At 39.5% G+C, this 26,365-nt stretch overlaps 1 protein-coding gene across 10 annotated transcripts in view; it reads right to left on the bottom strand.

Moving 5' to 3' along the window:
• Positions 1-7,896: 7,896 nt before the first annotated feature.
• Positions 7,897-26,365, bottom strand: part of PANK1 (pantothenate kinase 1) — a 110,443-nt gene continuing 91,974 nt past the window's right edge. For 8 of the 10 annotated variants that reach the window (XM_081555759.1, XM_081555722.1, XM_081555732.1 and 5 more), the window contains 5 exons: positions 22,957-23,210; positions 17,730-17,906; positions 17,098-17,221; positions 13,409-13,534; positions 7,897-9,413 (listed from right to left, as the gene is read on the bottom strand). In XM_081555759.1, coding sequence (XP_081411885.1) covers positions 9,354-9,413; positions 13,409-13,534; positions 17,098-17,221; positions 17,730-17,906; positions 22,957-23,210 — 741 coding nt within the window. In that variant the 3' untranslated portion in view covers positions 7,897-9,353. The remainder of the gene's footprint in view (positions 9,414-13,408; positions 13,535-17,097; positions 17,222-17,729; positions 17,907-22,956; positions 23,211-26,365) is intronic. The other 2 variants (XM_081555698.1, XM_081555770.1) reach the window with 1 other exon arrangement.

Raw genomic sequence — 26,365 nt, 5'->3', positions numbered from 1 at the left:
CTTTCAGATTCTCTGGCTTTCATGTTGCCTACTTTTGCTGCTTTTTAAAGACTGTTCCTGACTGGTATTTCATACTTTGTTCTGTAATTAAACTATACCATGAAAAAAAACCATGAGCAATAATTAATCAATAGATAGCATTATATAATGAGCTGATAAATCTTAAAGTTTGTATGCAAATATATTTGGAATTTGCTTGGCATCCAAAAACTAGACACAATTTGGTGTTTTCTTTTTAAAGCAAATCTTAAGGTCATGTACCCTTTTAGAAAGGTTGATTTTTTTTTTATAGTACAGGGTGGTTATATCTTGGTAATATTCAATGTCTGTCCCTATGACCGCGAAAACAGATTATGCCACAGATGAAATGGTCCTTAAGGTTCTCTGAGACCAAGTTTGTGGTGCACAGATATTCCTCCAGCCTGATGTTGCTGAGTAGTCGTCATGGTTAATTAATGACCACGGTCGAGGCTATGAGGTCAGGACAGCTGAGGTCAAGCATTGGCTGTAGAAACACAGGCTGAAGGACAGGAAGAATTGTGTAATTAACTGAATATTCAGGGTACAGTCAACAAAACTCAATTGTTCTCAACAACCAAGCCATTTTCTCTGCCGTCACTGAAAGCTGTGTGTGTAGGATCTACAGATAATTGCCTCCTTTCTCCATTTCATTTTGCTTGTCTAAACATTGCATAAATAACTACTTGATAAATTCAATGTTGATGTTGGCACATGAACAGACAGACAAGAGTGACTGCTTGTTTCAAAATTTATAATTCCAACATAAATAGTAATCAAACCCCAAAGGAGACTGCTTAAAAATATTCCTGTTTAACATTCACGATCCTATTTAACTTGCCTAATTTCAACCCACACACTTGTGGAACTTAATACAAAAATACTCTTGGCCTATTTTTAAAATAATGTGACATTTGACAAACTGTTCAAGTATTGAATTTAAAAATATACTCTGTGTAAATTATAGTTCTAATATAAATTCCAGATGTATTGCTGGCAGGATTAACACTGGGCTTTATCTCTTTCCCAGTGCACCATGTCTATACACACACACAAGCACGTACACACAACATAAATGCTAGAAAATGTAGTCTGAGAACATTCTGTGAAAAAATATTAACCAGTCAGGGTAAGTTAACTTGGGTAGTTAATGAAAGAGCAACTGTTTCAAAATTGAAGTTTTCTTTTAAAATTACAATTTACATATCTCTTAAAGATACAGAAGAAGACATATACCACCTGCCTCACTATGGAACATGCTAAAATAGACATAATTCATTAGACACATTATGGCAGCCAAATGGCAAGAATTTTTTAGATGCCAAAGCTGGTTAGAATAGCAGCAGCAAATTTCATGAACAGAGGGAAGACGGAGGGAAGAAAAGAGAGAAGAAAAAGCCTAATATTCTTTCTAGTTGCTTTACAACCAAAGGGGAAAATTAACATTCTTCTTAAGCTGTAAGAGCAAAAATTAAAAGAGAAATTCATTTGTTAAAAAAAAAAAAAGGAAAATGGAAACAACTGGGACTGAGGCTGCTGGCATTTACTTTTGCTGGCATTTATCATTTATTATTGTTACTGCATCAACATATTTGATACATATTTGACTAAATGCACTTGATTGTTGTGTCTGAAAATGTGATGATTCAAGGAACGTACAAGAGAATTCAATTCAGTTGCTCAGTTAAGTCCAACTCTTTGTGACCCCATGCCAGGTCTTCCCTGTCCATCATCAACTCCTGGAGCTTGCTCAAACTCATGTCTATTGAGTTGGTGATGCCATCCAACCATCTCATCCTCTGTCGTCCCCTTTTCCTCCTGCCTTCAATCTTTTCCAGCATCACAGTCTTTTCCAATGAGTCAGTTCTTTGCATCAGGTGGCCAAAGTATTGGAGCTTCAGCTTCAGCTATCAGTCTTTCAAATGAATATTCAGGACTGATTTCCTTTAGGATTAACTGGTTGGATCTCCTTGTAGTCCAAGGGACTCTCAAGAGTCTTCTTCAGCACCACAGTTCAAAAGTATCAATTCTTCGGCACTCAGCTTTCTTTATGGTCCACCTCTCACATCAATACATAATTACTGGAAAAACCGTAGCTTTGACTAGACAGACCTTTGTTGGCAAAGTAATGTCTCTGCTTTTTAATATGCTGTCTAGGTTGGTCATAGCTTTTCTTCCAAGGAACAAGCGTCTTTTAATTTCATGGCTGCAGTCATCATCTGCAGTGATTTAGGAGCCTAAGAAAATAAAGTCTCACTGTTTTCATTGTTTCCCCCTCTATTTGCCAGGAGTGATGGGACCGGATACCATGATGTTCATTTTTTGAATGTTGAGTTTTAAGCCAGCTTTTTCAGTCTCCTCTTTCCCTTTCATCAAGAAGCTCTTTAGTTCCTCTTCACTTTCTGCCATAAGGGTGGTGTCATCTGCATATCTGAGGTTATTGATATTTCTCTTGGCAATCTTGATTCCAGCTTGTGCATCATCCAGTCCAGCATTTCACATGATGTACTCTGCATACAAGTTAAATAAGCAGGGTGAAATATACAGCCTTGATGTACTCCTTTCCCAATTTGGAACCAGCCATTGTTCCATGTGCGGTTCTAACTGTTGCTTCTTGACCTGCATATAGATTTCTCAGGAGGCAGGTAAGGTAGTCTAGTATTCCCATCTTTTTAAGAATTTTTCACAGCTTGTTGTGACCCACATGGTCAAAGGCTTTAGTGTAGTCAGTGAAGCAGAAGTAGACGTTTTTCTGCAATTCTCTTGCTTTTTCTAGGATCCAATGAATGTTGGCAATTTGATCTCTGGTTCCTCTGCCTTTTCTAAAACCAGCTTGTACATCTGGAATTTCTCAGTTCACATACTATTGAAGCCTAGCTTGGAGAATTTTGAGCATTACTTTGCTAGCGTGTGAAATGCTAGCGTGTGAAATGAGTGCAATTGTGTGGTAGTTTGAACATTCTTTGGCATTGCCTTTCGTTGAGACTGGAATGAAAACTGACTTTTTCCAGTCCTGTGGCCACTGCTGAGTTTTCCAAATTTGCTGGCGTACTGAGTGTAGCACTTTCACAGCATCATCTTTTAGGATTTGAAATAGCTCAGTGGAATTCCATCACCTCCACTAGCTTTGTTCATAGTGATGCTTCATAAGGGCCACTTAACTTCGCACTCCCAAATATAATGAGTAGAATATTTTATGAAATTGAAATGATACCATAGGTTAAAATAAAGAATATCCAATTAACGTACGTAATTTCACTTCTGTGCTATATATAAAGAATTTTTTTTCAACTTTCAAATGTAACTTATTTGTGAAAAATAGCTGTACTGAAATATAATTCACATACCATTTAATTAATTTATTTAAAATGTATAACTCAGTGATTTCTGAGTTGCACAAGCATCACCTCGTCCATTTTAGAACATTTTCGTCACCAAAAAAAACCCTCATAACAATGAGCAGTAACTCATTTCTCCCAATCCTTAGACTTAGGAAACCACTAATTGACTTTCTGTCTCTATATTGTGTGGCGGTTTAATCTCTCAATCGTGTCCGACTCTTTGCAACCCCATGGACTGTAGCGCATCAAGCTCCTCTGTCCATGGGATTTCCCAGGCGAGAATCCTGGAATAGGTTACCATGCCCTCCTCCAGGGGATCTTCCTGACCCAGGGATCAAAACTGGGTCTCCTGCATTGAAGGCAGGAAACTAGCCCCTTTCACTTAGCATAGCATAGTAGTGTCAAGGTTAATCCATGTTGTAATAGATACCAGTACTTCATTCATTTTTATGGTCAAGTAATATTTATAGCTATAAATTTCTCCCTAAGCATTGCTTTAACTGTGTGCAACAAAGTTTTGGCATGTTGTGTTGTCATTTTCATTCATTTCAGTGTATTTTCTGTCTTCTTTGTGATTCTTATTTGACCTATTGATTACTTAGAAGTGTATTGTTTAATTTTCACATATTTGTGAATGTCCCAAATTAATTAGCATTCTCAAATTTGATAATATATCCTTGTTTAAATTTTTATTCCTAAATTTTCAAGAAGCTTTATAAGAGACTCTGAGATGAGGCAATTCTATGGTAGTCCAGTACTTAAGACTCTGCGCTTCCATGAGTTGTGGGTTCAAGCCCTGGTCAGAGAACTAAGATCACACATGTGTGAACTAACTTAAATACTCAAAAGCTTACGAAGTGGGTTAGCGATCAAACTGCTTCCCCCAAATATCTTTTATTTTCATGGACGTGGTGGTAATGAACGAAAGCAAGATGAACTCACTGGCATTACTTAGAAGCTGAGGCCATAACTTAATCATATTTGTATTTCATGCCCATCTGATTTCCCAGGCAACTCAGTGGGTAAAGAATCTGCCCGCAGTGCAGGAGACATAGGAAACGCAGGTTTGATTCCTGGGTTGGGAAGATCCTCTGGAGGAGGGCATGACAACCCACTCTAGTATTCTTTCCTGGGAAATCCTAAGGACAGAGGAGCCTGGCGGGCTACATCTGTAGGGTCGCAAAGAGTCAGACATGACTGAAGTGACTGAGCATACCCCTACACCCATCTGACTAAAGGAAGTCTTTTTCTTTCCTGTCACATCACCCTGTTTCTTTTGTAGCATTTATCACTATCTGACTATTTTCTCATCTATTTATTGGTCTCTGCTTAAAGTCAATTTTCCCTCACCAGAATGGAAGCCAAATGAAAGAAGGGATCTTGTTGTCTTATTCACAAAAGAAGGTATTCTAAATGTTACCCAGTGCCTTCCAGATCATAGGCTTTCAGTCAAAATTAAATAGATGAAGAGAGAATGAGTGAGTACCTGGAAGACCCTGTAGAAAATGTGCATTCATTAAATCTTCTTCAACAAACTTGGAAGGATCATCTTCTGATCACTGGGAGGAAAAGTGCCTTCAATCTGAACAGTTCTTACCAGTAATGGAGTTCATGGTAATCTCTGATGGTGAAACCTTCCCACTCACTAAACAGAATCACAACAGAATTGTAGCTACTAGTCGTAGCCTTTGTCCTGTGGGAAAATGCTCAAGAGTTTATATAACCATCTTAGTTACAGAGAAATGTGGTCCACTAAGCAGCTCCTGCACGAGGTTTGGCACAATAGAGGAAATAAAGTAAACATGATATATGGAATAATGGAATAGTATGTATTCAAAAGCACAATAACCGGTTTACTCACTTTAATAGGACATTTTGCTCTACTATCACTTTGAAGCCAGATTAATTCTAGTTTCACTTTACTTGAAATTCTCTGATGGCTCCACACTGACTCAGAAAAGACCAACATCCTTAATGCAGAATACGAGTCCTTTCAGAATCTGGCTGTTTCCCTCCCTCCTGTATCTGGTTTCTCTCTCACTAATCACAGCCTGGCTGAAGCAGACAGCATCCAGTTTCCTGAATAAGCAAGGCTGCTTCTTCCCTCAATGCTTCTCTCACCCTGCTCCCTCTGCTTGGGCAGCCTTCCCCTCCTGATCCGCTCAGTGCTCTCAGCTTGTTGGTTAAGACTCTGAAAACTTTTCTTGTACCCTCCTCCAGGAGAGAGGGCTGATGTCTCCTTCAAGTGCAGCTTTCTACCCTCACTTGGAGGACTTCAAGCAGGACCTAGTCCATGGCTACTGTTAGAACTACATTTCCCACCACTCACACTGGCCTCCTTACAGGCCTTTACCACTTCCATTGACATTTTCCAGTAGTAAAAGAATTTCTCCCAGGTATTTCCATGGTGTGTCCTCAATTTTATTCAACTCTGCTCCAGCATCACCTCCTAAGAGAGGTTGTCTTTGAGCACTCTAACCAAAGAAATTTCTCCTTTTCATTTTCTAAACAGAATTACCTCGCTCTCTGGCCCCTCTATCTTACTTTTTCCTCTTTGTAGTACTGATATAACATTATGTGATTAGTAGTGTTATCTGTCTTCCCTGCCAGAATGTAAGCTCTCTGAGGATGGGTCTGTGTTTTGTTAACTGCTGTGCATATCTGTGAATGAATGAATGACACCTGAAATTATATGGTTGGTTTAAGATGTCTGTCTTCCCCGCATTTGACAAGCAGCAGTTGTAACCTATTCCTCCTAGTCTACTCAGTTCCCTTTCCCAGCACAAAATAACTTCTTAATATTCCTTGTACAACTGAATGATGTCAAGTATAAATTACCTATAACAATGGTTCTTAACAAAAGGACTCTGAATCCATGTAAAGATGGATGAAGAATACATAAACTGAAGAATACAATATTTCCACAATTCCTTTATCTGAAACTCTTGGCACCAGATGTGTTTCAAAATTCAGAATGCTTCCCTACTTAATTAACACCCTTAGTAGGGTCTGGGGCAGTACCTTGTAATCAAACACATTAATTGCTTTGCAATGTGTAGAGACCTCCAAAGTGTCATAAATAACGCTCAAGTCAACTTTTTCTGTGAAATGAATTATCAAGATAAATTTTAAGAGTTCGGGATTTCAGAGTTGTGGATGTGGGGCTGTAGATGTAGACTAGCATATGGAGACCTATGTAATATTTTTATGCTAAAACGGGTTCCCCACATTCCAGGTTAGAAATCACCGATTTAACCTGTTAGTTTAAAAAAACATCTATTTTTTTTTTTTCCAGCATAGCTAGCATTAATGAAGCATATACTGTGTATCAACCCTTGTGCTAAGCTTTTAAAGTATGCAGGTAAAAACTACTATTTGCCTCATTTTATAAGTGAGAAAGGGCTTCCCAAGTGGTGCTAGTGGTAAAGAACCTGCCTGCTAATGCGGGACACATAAGAGACGCGGGTTCAATCCATGAGTTGGGAAGATCTTGTGGACGAGGGCATGGCAACCCACTTTAGTATTCTTGCCTGGAGAATCCCATGGACAGAGGAGCCTGGTGGGTTATGGTCCATAGGGTCACAAAGAGTCGGACACGACTGAAGCGACTTAGCACGCATATGCACATATGAGTGAGAAAACGGGCTTAAAGAGAGGGTTAACTACTTGTCCGCACAGCTCATCAGTGGCTAAGCTGGATCCAAATAGAAGCTGTCTCACAACCAGATGCCCTGCTGTGGACCTTGTGGTCACCCTACCTTCATGGAGTTCAAGATAAGCATTCTTAGTCTCACCAGATTTCTTCATGATGTTGAGCCAAAGGAAAGTATCTGTTATTCAAGTGAATGTAAAGAAATGCCTCTGGGTACTACTCCCTCATTGTTTAAAAAAAAAAAAAAAAGGCTAGCTATAAGTAGCCAACATATAACTGATATTTGTATAACGGAGTAATTTATTTCCTCAGCTAAACCAATGTTATATACATTTATAAGAGAGATCAAGTGAGTCCAGATAATTTAAAAATTATGTAGTTGCACTAACGTGCCTTGATTTCTTTTGAAGAACCATGATCCAGGGAGTGCAATTCCCTGATGGATGAGAGTAGGAATGGCAGCAGAGAACAATCTGAAAAAGGTACTCTCACAGACGATATGTGGGTTTTCACCCTTACCTTTTTCAAAAACATCTTAGTTGCTGGAATTTTTTTAAGCCAGGTGGACATTGATCAAATGTTTTTGTGATGACTAAATTTTGAAACTCTTTCAGAATTATCCAATATAGTAGTGATCTTTTGGGAATAAGGAGTTAGTTGTGTAAGAACAATAAAGCTACATTAAAAAAATAAATCCTTGCATAGGGATAAACTACAGCTTTAACTGAAGACATAGTGTTTTGGACCTTACCAAGCTTATGTGAAAGCTTCAAATTATGAAATGTAGAGTAGCTAAAGTATAACACATATTCATTTTATGATACAAAAGCAGATAATATGGACATAAAGGTTAAGATATGAAAATGACATATACACTAAAACAAATCACAACAGAAACAGGCTTTATTTCAACCAGACAAGTGAATACTTCCATTAACATCAACTTTTTCAAGACTTGAAGACATGGAAATTAAAGATGGTGCCCAGAAGGCAAAGAAGGAAAGTTTCATCATGGAACAATGGTACTGCCCTTCAAAAATCGCTTTCGACAATATGCTCAATTCAAAAGATTAATTAGTTCTAAATCATTAGATCTCATGTGTTTCAATATTTGTACAAAGCTCTCATTTTAAAGTTACTCGTCGGTCCCAATGATATCTTTCAAACAGAAAAAAAATACATATATAGATCAGTATCATAATTTTTTTTTAATTTTAGAAAGTGGGATTGAAATCGTTTTCAGTCTAAAATATTTCAAATAAAAAAGTTTGTTATTATTTAAGATGCATGTTACAAAGTTCCTAGGTACATACATGTACAAAACACAGATATTAGTACATGACACCTCAACCCATGACTTCTCCTAAACATCCCAGTGTGAACAGTTATTTACCGGGAGACTTTCCCTGTAAATTCTAGCATCTTGCACAGGATTTGCTGCCACTCACATGCTCTGCATGGATGAGGACATTTAATCAGAGAACATTTCAATGTAATATTATAACCTAATATAAAAGAAATTCAGTGCAATACTGTATATTCATAAGGGTGATGACAAAATTGCATATATTAATAATTTTCAACTTTTGCCAGACTCACTAAATTCATGAACACTTCTTCAGAGTTTTCTCTTCAAGGGCACTTTTGAGAGCTTTAGATCTCGTGCTTAACTTTGTATTGAGTTGGTCAGCACCTTGATTAACATGAACAAGGACATTAAAGAACAAATGTGTTGCGGGGGTGAGGGGAGGGGAGTCATCCGAGGACAGAAATGGGGAAGGATTCTTTTTCCATAAGACATTCAAACAGAAAAACAAGACCAAAAAAAGGTAAACAAACAAACAAACAAAATAGTGTTCACAGTAAAACATGCCAGATTTGTAGTTTCATTTGAAACCAACAGCAAATCATGAAACGTCATGAAAAATATGTCAAGGTAAAATCTTCTAGAGTCATTACTAAATGAAATTAAAAATTATCACACTGATCAGTAAACCCCAGAAGAAAAATAACCAGCACTTACATTTCAGGTCCTTCTTTAAACATCATTCAATTTTTCAAAGTCAATGCATAAAATTGGTAGGTTTGGCCACGCTGCACAAATGTTTTTCTTTTTTTAAAAATACAGTATACAGAAAAAACTCTTGTATTCCCCATTTTGAATCATAAGCTCAAAACCCAAGAGTAAAAGATCAGCAAGAAGGATTTTAAATTATGTACAAATCCAGCAGGTTCATCTGCCATAATGGCTTGGCTTCCGTCCCAGTGGCTCTCACCCTCTCCAGCAGCAGAGCTTGCGTCCCTGTCCTCACAGAGGGCTGCTCCATGTCTATGGCTCATCTCTACTGGTCATCAGGCATTTTGAACAGTTCCAACAGTGCCCCGACAGCTCCAAAGTAACCCTACAACAACAATGGGGAAAATTCTGTACGATTATCTCTGAACCTTGGCCCAACACCTACTATTTGTCATCATTTGAGGAATGCTGCCCACTAATGCTGTGTGTGCCTGCGTGCTCAGTCACTCAGTCATGTCCAGCTCTTTGAGACCCTATGGACCGTAGCCCGCCAGGCTCCTCCATCCATAGGATTCTCCAGGAAAAAATACTGGAGTGGGTTGCCATGCCCTCCTCCAGGGGATCTTCCTGACCCAGGGATTGAACCCGCAGCTCTTTGTCTCCTGCTTTGGCGGGCAGGTTCTTTACCACTAGCACCACCTGGGAAGCTGTAGATAATAAGAAATTTAAAACCTGAACTCTGGTATGAAACATGATAGAATAATAATAATAAATGCACTGCATATCTATTTGCTTATATACATTAGATAAATTAATGGATGTAAAGTGCTTAGAAAAATCTCTGGCACCACAGTATACACTACTACCTTGCTGTTGAGTATTTTTAGGATTTTTCGGATCATAATTATTTCATTTTAATCCTTGTCATGGCAAAATTCACATTATTATCCCCATTCCACAGATGAGAAATGGAAGGTAATAAAGTAAATTGCCCCTTCAGGGTCACATGCCTTGTCCCGGGGCTCAATCCCCAAATCTATCTGACTCCAAAGTTGTAATGTCTCACAGGAAGGAACTCTAACCTTCACTCATCTGTAAAAATGAAAGAACCTGAAAAACAGAGATTTTTAGAGAAGCTGGTTTCCAAAAGGCAGGAGACGCCTCTTCTCTGGTATTTGCCTGGCTCAATGGTTACTTCCTGCAGAAATGGGTGGCAGATGTCAGAACACTACACAGCAGGAATCTCTGCCTCCACTGCCACCTGCTAACATTTATTGAGGGCTTGCTGTAAGCTAGAAATTGTTCTAAGAACTTTACATGAATTTCTTCACATAATTTTCACAATAACTTTATGAGACAAACAATATTATCACTTTATTTTACAAAAGCTAAAACAGAATGGAGAAGTAGTCATTGACTAAAGTCTTCAAGTCAGTGAGAGCCTGTGTTCCCAACTGCTTTACTAGACTCTTTCTTTTAGGTTCCAAGATACATGAGTGTGCATGCTCAGTCATGTCCGACTCTTTGCAACCCCATGGACTGTAGCCCACCAGGCTCCTCTTTCAAGAATACTGAAATGGGTTGCCATTTCCTCCTCCAGGGAATCTTCCCAACCCAGGGATCAAACCAGCATCTCCTGTGTCTCCTGCATTGGTAGGCAGATTCTTTTACAACTGAGCCACCTGGGGAGTCCACTTCTCTTAGGAGATGCTCACTCATATAAGTGAAGTGAATGAGACTGAGTGAGGACTCCAGGCAGGGCAGGAAAGCCACCTTACCAGACCTCCCAAAAGTTATCCCTCCATACCTTTCTCCAGAAAGATCTGCCTAACTGAGAGTGAACCCAAGGAGATAGAGAATTTTCTGAGAAGTACCTACGAGGAGATATAAAAATGCTCTATTTTCACTGGCCATAGAGACTGGAGTTTAACACTTAGTAACAAACCATAGCTGTCATCCACAGAGGCCTAAGACTGTATGAAGGATATGCCTTTATACCCAGAGAAGTGAGTTTCCCCAAAACATTGGGTCTTACTTCCTATCTTACCATCAACTAACTACCTATGTGCCCCTGTAGATGGCTTTTAATCCCTGATGGCTTCCAGCGTTTGTTTTCTACCTTAGTCTAAGAGGATCATAACTTAGGGTTGCTAGATAAAACAGATAAATGCTAGATAAAATAACTGTGTCCTATATTTTTGATTGCTAAACCTAGTAACACTAGGGTTTCCCTAGTGGCTCAGTGGTAAAGAATCCACCTGCAATGCAGGAGCCGCAGAAGATGCAGGTTCAATCCCTGGGTCAGGAAGATCCCCTAGAGAAGGGCATGGCAACCCACTCCAGTATTCTTCCCTGGAGAATCCCATGAACAGAGGAGCCTGGTGGGCTACAGTTCACAGGGTTGCAAAGAGTCGGATACAACTGAAGCGATTTAGCACATATATCCAGAAGAGTGTTTTTCTTTTTCATTTTATTTTTTTTAAACAAAACTTTACAAGGAAAATCAATTAACTAAGTAGATAGAAAGGGAGATGCTCTGGTTGGGGGAAGGAAAGTGAAAATTCTGAGGCCCCATCCTCCCCACAAAAAGGTTAACATCACTTCACTTTTTAGCCTGCATAAAAACACGAAAACAAAAACTTTGGTATTAATGTCTATCATTGGCCTTTAACTCTTTCGTATTTAACTTCCTATTGTTTTATATGCTTTTAATAAAACAGAACATAGGCTTATAGAGTCCTAAATAACTTACAAATGCATCAGCAACTTTTCAAATAAATAATTCAATTTGGAAATGAGAAAAATGCCACCGTATTCATTACAATGGAAAATTTATGACACTTCCTGTTCTTCCTATTGCATTATATCCAAGGCATTGGGTACCTCCCATGATAAAGAGCTGCTTTCTACAGTATTGATTTTATTTTCTTTCCTTTTAAACTTAATTTGTTTCTGGCTGTGTGGGCTTTTCTCTCACTGTGGTGAGCTGAGGCTACCCTCTAGTTGCAGTGCTCAGACTTCTCATTGCATTGGCTTCTCTTGTTGAGAAGCATGGGCTCTGGGCAAACAAGTTCTAGTAGTTGTGGCACATGGGCTCAATAGTTGTAGCCTGCAGGCTCGACAGCGCTGGCTCAGTGTTTGCTCCACGGCATGCGGGGTCTTCCCAGAACAGGGATTGAACCTGTGTCTCCTGCACTGGTAGGCGAATTCTTCACCACTGAGCCACCAGGGAAACCATACAGTATTGATTTTAACGGAGGATGGAGAAGGTGGGAAGAAAAGAGGGCCCGCCTACTCACTCTTAGAAACCTCCAATTTCTATTAGTGTAGAAACTGGATATAAGGGACTCTGAATTAATCAGAGCTCTCTACTTCTGTAAACAGGCTGCCTAATGTCTAGCATACCAGCCTCTCAAGGCCACCAGGTTACTAAGAGTAGCCTGAACACTTCTGTTCTCACCAACTGAGTTGTTTATTTGCCAAGAGTCAGTTGTGTTTATCCTTAAATTTGTTTATGACAATTTCATTGTTAATGTAATAATCTAATGTAATTATATACCACCAAAACCAATAAAAAGAGTACAAGATGAATGGTCACCTCTATGAAAATCGAGTTAAATTCTTAAAAAAGATGAAAAAGCTAGTTAATAATAGTGAAAGTTGCTAGGAGAATAAATGTTAAAAGTTTTCATTATAAGGAAAAAATCTTTGTAATAATGTGTGGTGGTGGATGATAACTAAACTTATGCTATTAATAATAACCATTTTATAATATATACATATATTGAATCATTATTGTATACCTTAAACTTATACAATGTCATGTGCTAACTCTATCTCAATAATGAAAAAAAAATGAAACAAAGATTGAAAAAGGTAATCACAACCGTTGCCCTGTATTTAGGTAGATTCTACATATGAAAGATTGGGATAATTTAGAATGATTTCGTAACCAAATTACTTCATAGGTATCTTTAATTTCTTGATCTACTTTAAAGAAACAAACAAAAAATAAAAAAAGGTACATAATACTGTGGATTATGAAAAAAAAGACAATTAACAAGCTCCCATCAGCAGAACCCATGCTCAAAATTAGGTCCTGGGCCTACTTCAAAAAATTGGTGAGCAAATGAACATTTATACATTTTATATTAAAATGGAATGTTGATAGTAGGGAGGTATTTTCCCATGATCAGTCATTTTTTAACTTTTTAAAAAATTAACCATCTACTAGTCTTGATTGTTGGAAAAGAGAGCTTCCATTTTATATACTGTTCTTCCTTATCTTTTGCATAAATACAAACTAAGGCACCTGCTCACATGTTAGACAACCCAAAAATGTCCACGGAGGACAATTAAGTCCATGTGAACTCAACTTACCTCATGTTCCAAAAACAGAGCTTTTAGCTGTCCTTTGGACCAAAAATCCATGGCGTATGCTAGCAGCTTCATGGAGACCATATTGATTCTGAGAAAATTCCCAACGAACACAACCCTATCAATATTCTGGGAAAAGAAAAAATGAAAGAGAAACAATTGAACCATGGAATAAAAATAGCATTTAACAGACCCAATGCTTTGTATATCACTGTGCTCCAGGACCTTGCAGAGTGAATTTGTTGTTGTCAAGCAGAATTATTTCAGGATTTCCAAGATGAAGCCAAACCAACCTCATAGTGCATTCCACAATTTGCATGGGTGAGGCAGAGACTGATATTGGGCTTGTTTACAGGTATTATGTTAGGTTCCCTTGGGTCTAATATAAAATTCACCTCCCAACATTTCATATATGAAATTAAAACTGGAGTTCAAGCTCATCTAAATTGCTTGTGCATTCCTTCAACCCCCTAAACTTCAAACTCTAAAATACTATCAACTCATAAATTATTTTTTTATAAATTTTATCTATTTTTTTAAAAATTAAAAACTATATTTTGGCTGTGCCATGTGACATGTGGGACCTCAGTTCCCTGACCAGGGATCAAACCTGGGACACCTGCGATGGCAGCACCAAATCCCAACCACTAGGCTATCAAAGAACTCCCAACCAACTCATAAATTAAATGGTTATGGTATGAGCTATTCATCTAACAAGTCTGGTCAGGTTGCTCTGTTGCAAACACTGGGAATACAAAAAAAGAAACAATACCCAGTTTCACCTTTTAAGATATATGATGAAATATCCTGTTTGATCAATATGTGGATTACAATAAGATAACGAAAAATACATTTATATGTTTGTTGTCATGGATACAGATTTGCATTCTGAACACACACCTCATACTGAACTCAGCCTGTCTGCCACACAGATGCTGCTCACCAACACTCACTCCCAGAGCCGGTTGCTATGGTCACTCACATAAAAGGGAACAGAGTCTTGGGATCTGGCATTATTTTCTGTTCAATCTATTAAGAGCAACCAGAGTGTGGGAACATCACTTTCTAAGTGTCTCAGATTTTAACAATACATGTTAATGAACCTATTAACCACAGTGAAAATTTCCCCTGGGTAGAGGTATGGGAGGTAATTTTAATGTTTCCACAAATAAGAACTGTAGCCACAAACTGCCCAGGTAGGACTTGGCTCAAACTTTCAGTCCTGCATTGCTCTGGTAGAAAGCCAGAAAAAATGGAAATGGCATTAGAATGTGACAGATACTCCTATTTCAAATAAATTCCAGGTGGGTCAAAGATATAAATGTTAAAAAAAAAAAAAAGAAAAGAGACAAAGAAAACATGGAAGAATTCTTTTTAAAAATGTTGAAGTAGAAAAGGTATAACACTCAGACTCCGTTAAAGAAAAGTCTGACGTATTTAATTCAAAAATCAAATATTTATTCAGTATGTTTATCCTAAAATGCAGATAATAGGGACTCCCGTGGTGGTCCAGTGGCTAAGACTCCAGGCTCCCAATGCAGGGGGCCTGGGTTTGATCCCTGTTCAGGGAACTAGATCCCATGTGCTGCAACTAAAGATCCCATATGCTGCAACTAACACCTGGCACAGCCAAATAAATAAATAAATAAATATAAGGAAAAAAAAATGCAGATAATATAGAGTCAAAACAAAACAGAAAAACTAGAAACAATGGCTACCTCTAGCGAGGTTAAAATTGGGGGATGGGGTGGCAGTGGTGACTCATTCCCAGGTATGCTCTACTTGTGGTGTCTTCAGAGCTCTGTATTATGTGTTTGTACTCTCTAGTCAAAAAAAAAAATGCACACAAACCTTAAAAGTTGGTAGAGAACTATTTGATAGCATTCCAATAATCACAGAAAAATATTTTAGAGTCAGTAAATGTGGTGTCCCTCCATGAAAGAGAATCAGAGATCCTCCAATCAGTGACTCCAGGGAGCAAAGCAATGGCTAACAGAACCCTGGCCCCATGTGATCCGTGAGTCCTCTCATTCATTCAACACCACAGAAACATTCAAAAGACTTACTCTAACTATTAATAGTATTACCATGGCCACACTATACTCCAACAATAAATGGTATTGACACCGAAATAAAAGTAAAAAAGAAAATCAGTTATTCTACTCGTAAAGTGATTATGATACCTGTAAAAAGATCTGCTGGCTCACGGCAGCTCTCTGGAAAGTAGGGGAAACGGCACCTATTGCTCAATGGGATGGGAGACATTCCACTCAAGTGACCTTTGAGAGTTTATGGGCACAGCCAACTATACACATACTAGTCCTAGGGCTTGTTTGGCTACTTGGGAAAACTTTCCTCAAAGGTTAATGTCAAAAAATAAATTCTCTGTTAAAGTGAATCCCATGACCACAGTGGACTTTGAAAAGGCATGTCTCTGGAATACATACTTGCATCTGAATACCACCCTCATTTAAACTCCAATCGAAATGGGGGCTTACAAAAAGCATGACACTGATCCATAGGCCAGTGACAAATTCTGTTCAATACTGTAAAAGGAGTGTGTCTCTTTCGTTACCCTAGAGTTCAAAGGCAGGGCTGTCACCCACCTGTCATAAAGCCTGCCTCATACCCTGTTTAATATTCCACTGTTCAACTAGAAGGGGATTGGAGAGGGTTTCTGCAGTTAGCTGTAATGTTCTCATTCTTGATCTGAGTGGTGGCTATACAGGTGTGTGTGTGCACACATGCACACGTATCTGACAATTTGTCAGCTATACCCTTGTGATTTGAGCCCTCTTCTGTATGTATGTCACATTTCTATGAAAATTCATAGTTTAAAAACTCTATTACTGATGCTCCAGTGCTAAGTCGCTTTAGTTGTATCTGACTCTTTGTGACCCCATGGACTGTAGCCCACCAGGCTCCTCTGTCCATGGGATTCTCCAGGCAAGAATATTGGCAAGCAGGTTCTTTACCACTAGCGCCACCTAGGAAGCCCCACTACTGATGCTACAGTGATTCTTTAATACTTTTATTTACTACTACTTATTCCACATCCCAATGCCTCTTTCTTGTCTTCCTATTACAACTCAGTGAGAACTGTTCTACTTGACATCTTGTATTTCAGAAAAGGGTTCTATTCTTCTCAAAGGAATTTTGCAATGTTTTAAAACATGTTACCAAAGCTTTGTCAGTCACCAACTCTGCCCTTTCTTGTGCCTGGGCTCTGGCTGGCCTCAGCTGTAGCAAGCTCTCGGTGCTTTGATAGCCCTGTACAATGCTGCTTGAACTCCATGCCACAAGGCAACACTGTAAAGAAGCTGAAAGCAGAGAGAATATCGAATATTGCAAGTGCAATGTTTTACCTGCAATTGTTTACAAGGTTGTGTGAGATTTCCCTCACAGCTCAATAGGTGTGTGTCCATGAGGTTGGAGAGGTTATAGTATGGACTGTCATTTTTACTGTGTTTGCCAGGTTAGATGGTTTTATTTGTCATCACCCAGTGCCTCCTTAAAAATAAAATATACTCCTCTCCCTCCCCCAACACACATCCCTCAGGTTCTACAAGGTATGATTATGAGAAACAGCAGGTTTTCCAAGGATCTGTAGTATTGTGAGGGTCAACAGTTACTGCACTGCCAAAAATGATGTTTATGAATGACACATGGCTGTCCCGGGGTTAAGGCCTTACCTCATTCAGTGCACACATCCGAGCAATGGAGCCAATGTTGTTGGTGATGGTGACGAGGGTGGCTCGGGCGAGGTCTTCCTTGCTGATGGAATCTCGCTTTTCCTTACTCATCATGTTGCCAAAGCTATGTTGGAAATATTAGCGAGTGTTCAAAATCATCCTCAGGCAGGCCCCATGCTTCCACCAAAGTACAGCGGAGAGTTTTATGAATAACTCTGATCAAGCTCAAATGACCTGATTTAGCTACCATGGTTTACAAGCTGACAGGATTACCATATGGATGATTGGCCGCCCTTTTCTTAATAGGGACAAAGTAGCATGGCTATTAATGGGAAAAAAAATTTTTTTTTTAATGCCTCTAGATATCTGGACAAGAATGGAACAGGGGAAACTGTTGCAGTTTTCCAGAACCTTCTTTCAAAGCTGCCTTATTTTAAGCACAGGTATCCAAAGCTAAACGTCTTGGTGCTTCATCAAGGGCAGGAGATCAAGTCTGAGCTCCAATACCATAGATCCTTGCACCAGGCTGGTGGGTTGACATTAAAAAAAAAACAAAAAAACTAAATGAACAGCCAGGGTGGAGAGACTGCCTTGTGTTTAATCACTACTGCTCCTAGCTACTTAGTCTCTACCTTGATGCTACCGCAGATCCTTGAAGGCCAAATCGTTCATAGTCTCCTCCGTAAATGTCCTTCACCAGCTTATCAACATTGGTGCTGTCGCCTTTAGCTGCCATTTCCAGAGCTTCTTCAAAGGTCTCACAACCAGTCAGCAAGCAACAAAGGCCTAGGAATGTTCCACCTCCAAGACTGAAGGAACAATAAGGTTTATTTTTTAAGTTTTACTTGAAGACTTTGCCCATCCAAGTCCCCAACTACATCAAGACCACTAATACGGGTGAATAAAAACAGAAGAAAAACTAAGGGGCACTTGAATTAAAGTGCTGGGTGAAAAAGAGCTTTAGGGTAGATCAGATTAGAAAAAAAAAAGAGGGCAGAGACTAAAAGAAACATCAAGGAAAACTTGCCCTGAATTTTAAGAACAAAACCCAGAGAAAGACTCTCACTGATTTCCGTTGTGAGACCTTCAACCAGCCGCTGACCTAAGTGCTTTGAGCAATCTTCCCACCTAGAAAATGGGGCCAAATCATATGAGCTAGCTCCCTTAATGTGGGTGGTGTGAAAGCGGCAAATAACCAGAGAAATGACTGCTATTAAAAAAAAAAATACAAACATATGTAGCTAAATACAAATACTTAGAAACTGTGTATACATGAAGCATAGTTCATATCTATAGAGACAGACTCTATGATGACAAAACTGAACTGGGACTCTGCCAGGAATAGCCAGTCCCAAAGCTGTTATCTTTCATCTGACCTTGCTTCTCCAGCAGAAATAACGTCATTGAAGATTCTCAGAAATTTCAAAAAGGAAATAACTGATGGATCTCATATTTGATTTTTTTTCTAGTAAACTTTGGAAAAGATTATTAATATTTTACTTACCATCTGATAGTCAAAAAATAGTAACAGAGATCTTAAAATGGTTTCAGTGGTTGAACCATGTTTTAAAAGCTTTCAGTTTTTTTTTTTTTGGGGGGCGGGCTGTGCAGGAAATTCCTCTACAATAGTCTTTTGAGACAAAATTTGAAACCAATCATGATAGTTGAGAGGGAACTCAACTGTGTATTAATATCAAAGTTATTTGAGGGGAAGAAAAGCAGATTCAGGATAAAAGTGTCAGCAGTGAGCTCCTGGCAGAGAAGAGCAATGATATGGCCACGAATGGGCCTTACTCTCTATTTACCACATAGAAGAGTATACGCATATCAGTTTGTTCTGAAATTCCAAGAACTGCCAGCCCTGGGGATTCCATATGTGTTTGCATACTGGCTTTTAACAGAAAATTCAAATTGAGATCAAAGTTATTTTCAAAACTTAAAATATAAAAAAAAAGAGAAAATTTAGGGTAAACTATATTTATTGTCAAAAAATTGTTACCAAAAAGGTACCAGATTATAGACACACAGTTCTTTAGAATTTACATCTAAGGTGTAACTGTAATATTTCTTAAATAGTGATGCTTACAAAAATACATACTTGATTGAAATGATGTGTCTTGGTAGAAAATTAGGTAGTCAGGCACCAGTCACAGCTATCCAAACTGTAGGTGCAGTACCATGAGGACAAAAAGAGCTCCATGGGCATTACTGCCTTGACAACTCAGTCACAGCAGAAATTTTGGATTTCCTCTAAGAAAGTTTGTGTTTATTTACATTTAACATGGTGCATCATGAGATATTGTTAGTTTTTAGTCTGCCCCACATAGCTAGCATGGTTTAATAGGAACACTTTTTGTCTTGTGTGTCACATGAATTTGTCTTGTTTTCTCTCTGTATATGTGTGTGTACATATATATATATATATATATGTACACACACATATATATGTATATATTTTTAAAAAAAGCTTGGCTCCCATTTCTAGTTTCCACCTTTCATCCACACTAATATCCTGTCTTTGAAATCAGGTATTTGTATTCCTCAAGGTGTTCGGCAACTGGCTCCAAACATATAAGCACTTAAAGGCACTGGCTGACTTAGAAAGAAGGCAACTCATCATCTGATGTGTTGGTATGAGTGAGAAGGGACGAGGGTTTTGTATGACTGGAAAATGACAGGTGACTCCAGACGAAGAATTGGTGCTGAATGGGGAAAGCAAGCATGCACGGGCACAGCTGGGACACTGCAGGTTGGAGGAAAGAGTGTACAGTTGCAGAAAAGCAGTTTATTAACATCCTCAACCTGCCCCACCCACCCTGTTGTCTAGTCTAGTGATTCTCTTGCTCATCATCAGATGCATGTTTGTTTCAGCAGACACATAGCAAAACCCTCAGCAAATCAGAGACCAAAACATCATTCTTTTTTTTAAAAAATCCAACAAACTTGTAGTGAGGAATTTCAGGAAGAAAGTAAAAGAATCCAATGACATGAATGCTCATGCCCTTAAAATTGATTCCAAAAGAATGAAATAAGCTGCGCTGCTCATTTCATTGAATCTTGAAAAGTCTTTACTCCTCTTTTCATAGATTACACATTCTAACAATGTAAGCTGTTAAGTTCTGCTTTTTTTTTTCATTGACTGCTATAATAAAATTGGAGTTGTGTCAACAGAAATGAAATCTTGCTACGAATCTAGGATGCAATAAAATTACATATAACACTGAAACAAATCATTTAAAATCACATGTCTAAAAGACAACTGATATCCTGTAATAATGTGGCTTCCTAAAAATAAAAATGCTTAATAGGAAAATAGGGCATACGAGAATAACAAAAAACCTAGAGTTACAGCCATCATAGTAGGAGTAGCAAAACTTAAAGATCAAGCCATTTGCTTCAATCAGCAATTTCCAAAGTGTGTTCCACACACTGATGTTCACAGCTGACCAAAATACAGGCACACCTCATTTTCCTGAGCTTCACTTTATGGCACTTTACAGATACTGCGTTTTTATAAATTGAAGGTTTGCGGCAACCCTGGATCCCCAAGCCTGTCAGTGCCATTTTTCCAATGGCGCTTGTTCACTTTGTGTCTCTGTGTCACATTTTGGGTAATTCTCACAATGTTTCAAATTTTAACATGATGATTATATGTGTTACAGTGATCTGTGATCTTTGGAGTTACTATTACAAAAGGATTATGATTTGCTGAAGGCTCAGATTATGGTTAGCATTTTTTAGGAATAAAATTTTTTAATCGAGGTATATATATGTATTTTTAAACATAATGTTATTGCACAATTAACAGACTACAATATAGTGTAAACACAACTTTTAAGTGCACTGGGAAACCAAAAGATTTATGTGATTCGCTTTATTGTGATACTGGCTTTATTGCAGCAGTCCAGAACCGATCCTGCAATATCTCTGAGGTATGCCTATAGTTTCTAACTTGGATCAAAAACAAAACAAAAAATCTTTGGCAGAATAACTGGTTGGACAAGGAAGACCTGGGGTCCAGAGACTTGATATTTCGTTCCCCTCCCCAATCTGTGGCAGCTCTGGAAAGGGCTCTCTTAGGGCTCTCTCATAACCTTCAGTCTCCTGTAACACCTTTCCAAAACTACTGGTTAAAGAGAGCTTGTCAGAAAGCTTGGACATCCAAACAGTATTTGCTGATGATTGCAAAGCACTGGTCATTAACCAGCTTTTACCAGTCTTTGGAATTTATAGGCATTAACGCACATACATCAGATACCAAACATCACAGTTTGGCTCATTATTCAAAGACAACCAGATCCTTGGAACCTCCAAGGTTGAGAGCATGTACCTGTGATATAAATCATGACTTTGTTTAGTGTTAATCAACAAAACTATAAATATCTCTAATTGTGGACAGTGGTTAGCTTGTTGTTATCTTGGGACTAGCTCTACCAATCTGATGGCTCCTTTTGGAAGGAAGTCTGTAGTTGAAGATTATACCTTTCTCAGGAGATCACTCTCTTCAGGTAAACCCAGCCTAGCCAAAATATTTACTTGTTTCTGATACTTCTGACAGTCCTAATGAGGCTGTGGGGCCAGTTGTGATTCTTCAGCTTAGAGCTGTATTCTTAGTAAGAAAGTGTGTTGCCTGGAGGCAATTTACATACACACAAGCAGGGTCAGTCAGGACGTGTGTGCCAGGGTTTCCTTATACCACTAACTGTTAACATTTGGGACTTGACACTTTTTTGCTGTGGGGGGCTGCCCTACACATTGTAGGATATTTAGCAACGCCCTTGGTCACTAGATGCCAGTATCACTGAAACTCCAGTTGTGCAACCAAAAAACATGTCTCCAGACATTGTCAAACCTCCCTCCCCTGAGGGGCTCAATCTTCCCTTCTCCAGTGGTGAACCACTGATTTATGCAGACCCATCATAAGTCATGTTAACACAGGAGAAAAGCAGTGCTCGCCTCCTCATGCGTGAGTAGAATTACAGAATGTGGGTACTGGAGAGGCGGGTACAAATTAAGGAACAACTCACTTCATGGCACAGACAAGGATACTGAGGCTCAGAGGAGTTACAGGATATCTTTGTCTATCAAAACCAACACTTTCAATATCATGTCTCAAAGCACATGTCACACAGTGCTAGTTCCTTAAATCATTCCTCAAAAAATGAGTTCTTGTGGTCCAATAAGTTAAAGAAACTTCATTTTAATTCTATTACAAGTAAAGAAAGCCCTTGTAATCTTGTTTACACTATGCTCTCTCAAAGACTTCTGACCCTGTATCTTTGTTCCATGTTGAATCCCCACTAATAGGAAGCTGCGCCCACGTGCCCATAGGGCGTGTGTACACAAAGAAACACTCACTCCGCCCCACTGTCCTCACAGGGCTGTTTGCCTATCCACTGCACTTCCAGATTCCCTGTGAGGTGTGCTGACTATTCCAGTTTGCAGTGGGAGCATTTACCTAACGGTAAAAAACACTGTAAACACAGTCTGGCTCACTGATTGGAATGACATTATTTCAAGCAGTTCTTCCTGCGCTAGGCATCAAGGTAGTTCCAAAGGAAGGGTTTCTCTGCAGCCCTCTGACCATCGCAAGCATCTTTCCACCTGGCTTCTGGGGTGTGTGACCCTTTTCCTGCAACTGACTAGTTTCCCACCAGAGCAAGAGCTGTGTTTTATTAACCTTTCTATCAATCACCCTGTATAACACATCCAATAAATCCTTTTTGGTTGGTTGAGGAGGTAAGATCTTTCTTTTAAAAATGTATTCAATATAAGCAACCTTTTCAGAAACTGGTCTTTAAGGAAGAGGCCGGGGTTTAATAAGCACAGAAAGGTTCTCCTAGTGGAAACTGTGTTTACCTGGTCCCTGTAACTCTTTTATAGTTGTCCTTGGAGTACACTGCTAGGATGCTGACACCTGAGCCCATGTTCACCAGCAACATAGGGTACGGGTTATCCAGGCAGTACGGCTTTTTCTGACACAATTCGGGATTTGTAGGATTTTCAAAGTAGTAACATTCCGGCTTGCCGTTGAAGCCAATGGAGTCGACGTAAAGCAGGCCCTGAATCAGACAGTCCAGTTCGTCCAGTTTGTGGAGCTGCAGGTCAGCAATCTGAAAGAGAACAAGCCCGTAGGAGGGAGACTGCCACCACCTCAGGGGATGCTCTGGGGGCTTTTCTTTGGTCTTAACGTGTCATGAACGTGAAAGGCATGGAAACATTCTTCTAGCACCTCACTGCGAAATCTTGTTGAGACTCAGTCATTCCACTGGAAAACCAGCCACTAGCATGTGGAGTGGGTTAAATGCTTGCCCCTGAAAGATATGCCCATATCCTAGTTTTCAGAACCTGTGACTGTAACCTTATTTGGAAACAAGGTCTATGCATATATAATTAAATTAAGGATCCTGAGATGAAGAGAGCATCCTGGGTTATCTGGGTAGCTCTAAGTCCACAGACAATTTCCTGATAAGACACAGGGAAGACTGGATGGACACAGGGGAGAAGGCCGCATGAAGACAGAAGGCAGAGACTGGCTGGAGGGCTGCATGACAGGCCAGGAATGCCAGCAGCCACCGGACGCCAGAAGAGGCAAAAGATGGGTTCTGCCCGAGAGTCTCTGAAGGAAGTGTGGTCCTAGCAACACCTTGATTTCGTCCTTCTGGCCTCCAGAACCGTGACTGAATACATTTCTGTGGCTTTAAGCTGCTGCTGCTAAGTCTCTTCAGTCGTGTCTGACTCTGTGTGACCCCATAGATGGCAGCCCACCAGGCTCTGCCATCCCTGGGATCCTCCAGGCAAGAACACTGGAGTGGGTTGCCATTTCCTTCTCTAGTGCATAAAAGGGAAAAGTGAAAGTGAAGTCGCTCAGCCGTGTCCGACTCTTAGCGACCCCATGGACTGCAGCCTACCAGGCTCCTCCATCCGTGGCATTTACCAGGCAAGAGTACTGGAGTGGGGTGCCATTGCCTTCTCCTTTAAGCCGCTAGGAGGGTGGTAATTTGTAATAGCAGCCACAGGAAACTAACTCAGCATACCATGGGGTGAAGAGTGAGAATGTTCTGGAAGCAGAAAGACTTCTACACTTCCTTGAAAAGATACACAGTCTTGAGGGAGGCACGTGAGCCTGGAGGCTGGGGACAATCTCCTTTGAGCCCAAATAGCCCAGCTCTCCTTTTCCCAGGCCCCAGGCTTTGGAGTTAAGAGGGGCCTGACTTTGAATGCTAGCTCTAACACTTAGCTAATTGAGGGATGTGGGGCAAGTTACTTAACTTCTCAAGCCTCAGTTTCCTCCTCTGTAAATGGGGATGATACCCACAGCATAGTGTTGTGAAGACTACATGATAATAATACATAAAATGCTGGGACTTCTCTGGTGGTCCAGTGGCTAAAATTCTGCCTTCTCTGTGCAGGGGGGCCCAGCTTTGATCCCTAGTCAGGGAACTACGTCCTAAATGCTGCAACTAAGAGTTCAAATGCCATAACTAAAGGTCCCATGTGCTGCAACTAAGGCCCAGAGCAGCCAAACAAATAAATATTAAAAAAAATAAAACAAAATGCTTACACACGACTTGGCAAGTACAAAGGACTCGAAAAATAATGACTCTTTTACTAATAGATTAGGTAGTCCCCGAGTGTCCTTTCATGCTCCTGAGAAACAAAAACTCCTTTTCTCCTAGGTATGGGGGGAAAAAGAAAAGGGGAATGAGTTAACTGAGGGCTAGCCTTAGCAGGCAATGGGTACTTTGCATTCTTAAAAGTTTATTCATGGTCCTCAAGAGTGATATTACTGCTGGTCCCCCCCACCCAAAAAAACCAATCTAATATTCACCAACGTGAAACTGAATCAACAATGGAAGATAATTTATAAGGTCTAATTTAAATTTTTAAAAATCTCAGGTGGGAGGGGGGTTCAGGATGGGGAACACATGTAAACCCATGGCTGATTCACGTCAATGTATTAAAAAAAAAAATCTCTTTAAGAAAATAATTCCTAGTATTTATTGTTTACTATATGCCCAACCCTTATACTAGATCATTTAGTTCTCACAAAAATCCTATGAAGAGGTATCATTATCCTAATGCTATGCTTGAGGCTCATAGACCTGAAGTAACTTTCTCTAAGTGATACAACCAGCAAATGCCTTGCTGTTCTTCTCCTGTCTTCATTCATAATAAGTCCTGCTTCTGGGATCTGGAAACCACCTACACAAGTACTATACTTAGATATATTGCCCCCAAAGCATCATCTTCATTATGAAAGTTAATAGCTAGAAGGAAATTCTGGACTTTTTGTCATCTCGCTGTCCCAGTCAACAAAATCTACTGAAGCTTTATGTGCAGAGCAGAGTTAGAATAGGTTACTAGCAAGATGGTGGACGTTTTCTTGATATACAGGAAAAAGCATTCTAAATGACACATGGTGATAAAGCAAATCTATCAAATGATCCTGAACATTTCATTTTCCACCAAGTGAAACTCTGGGTGAGATGCATGTCATGATTCACGTATTCGGGAGTAATACTATAGGTGTAAGAGATCTGGAGATCTAAATGCTATAGTGACACATAGCCGTGTATACCCTGTCTTCTCTTCCTCCTGGATTCTTTGGCTCTATCCGTATCTTCCATTGCACTCACAGCAAGGGTCATGTTCTGGCCTGCTTTTTGGTTCACCGGGTGCCCCTGCACACCACGCTCAAAGGCCTGTCCGTTATAATGGCTTAATAGACATTTCTTAAATAGAACAGGGAAAACTGTCCCCTCTTAAATCACCCCACACTGAAAAGTAGCAATTTCATCAGCCAGTCTTGGGGCCATAGGTTAACCTGCTTAAAAATTAATCAGAGGTCCATCAACAATATTGAGAGCCATGCCCAGAACTAACATCACAAACGTGAACAAAGTCTGTCCAGGAGATGTCCTGAAACTGCTCAGGAAAAAGAAAAACCTGTCAAGGCATATAAAGCATGCAACTTTGCTTTGAAAGGAAAGATCTCAACTTTCCCCTCAAAATCACTTTCAAATAATGTGCTAGCTGCCCACAGACATCTCTTCTACAGTATTTTACTGAGGGATGGGTATTTGTTTTTATTTATTTTTTAATTGTGGTATAACTGCTTTACAGTGTTGTGTTGGTTTCTGCTGTACAACAACGTGAATCAGCTATATGTATACATATATTCCCTTCCTCTTCAGCCTCCTTCCCCCATCTATCCCACACCTCCAGGTCATCACAGAGCACTGAGCTGAGCTCCCCATGCTATGAA

The sequence above is a fragment of the Giraffa tippelskirchi genome, chromosome 2 (assembly GCF_054371585.1).
Source record: "Giraffa tippelskirchi isolate mGirTip1 chromosome 2, T2T-mGirTip1v1.2.pri, whole genome shotgun sequence".
NCBI lineage: Eukaryota > Metazoa > Chordata > Mammalia > Artiodactyla > Giraffidae > Giraffa > Giraffa tippelskirchi.
This window is presented reverse-complemented; position numbering and strand designations above follow the sequence as displayed.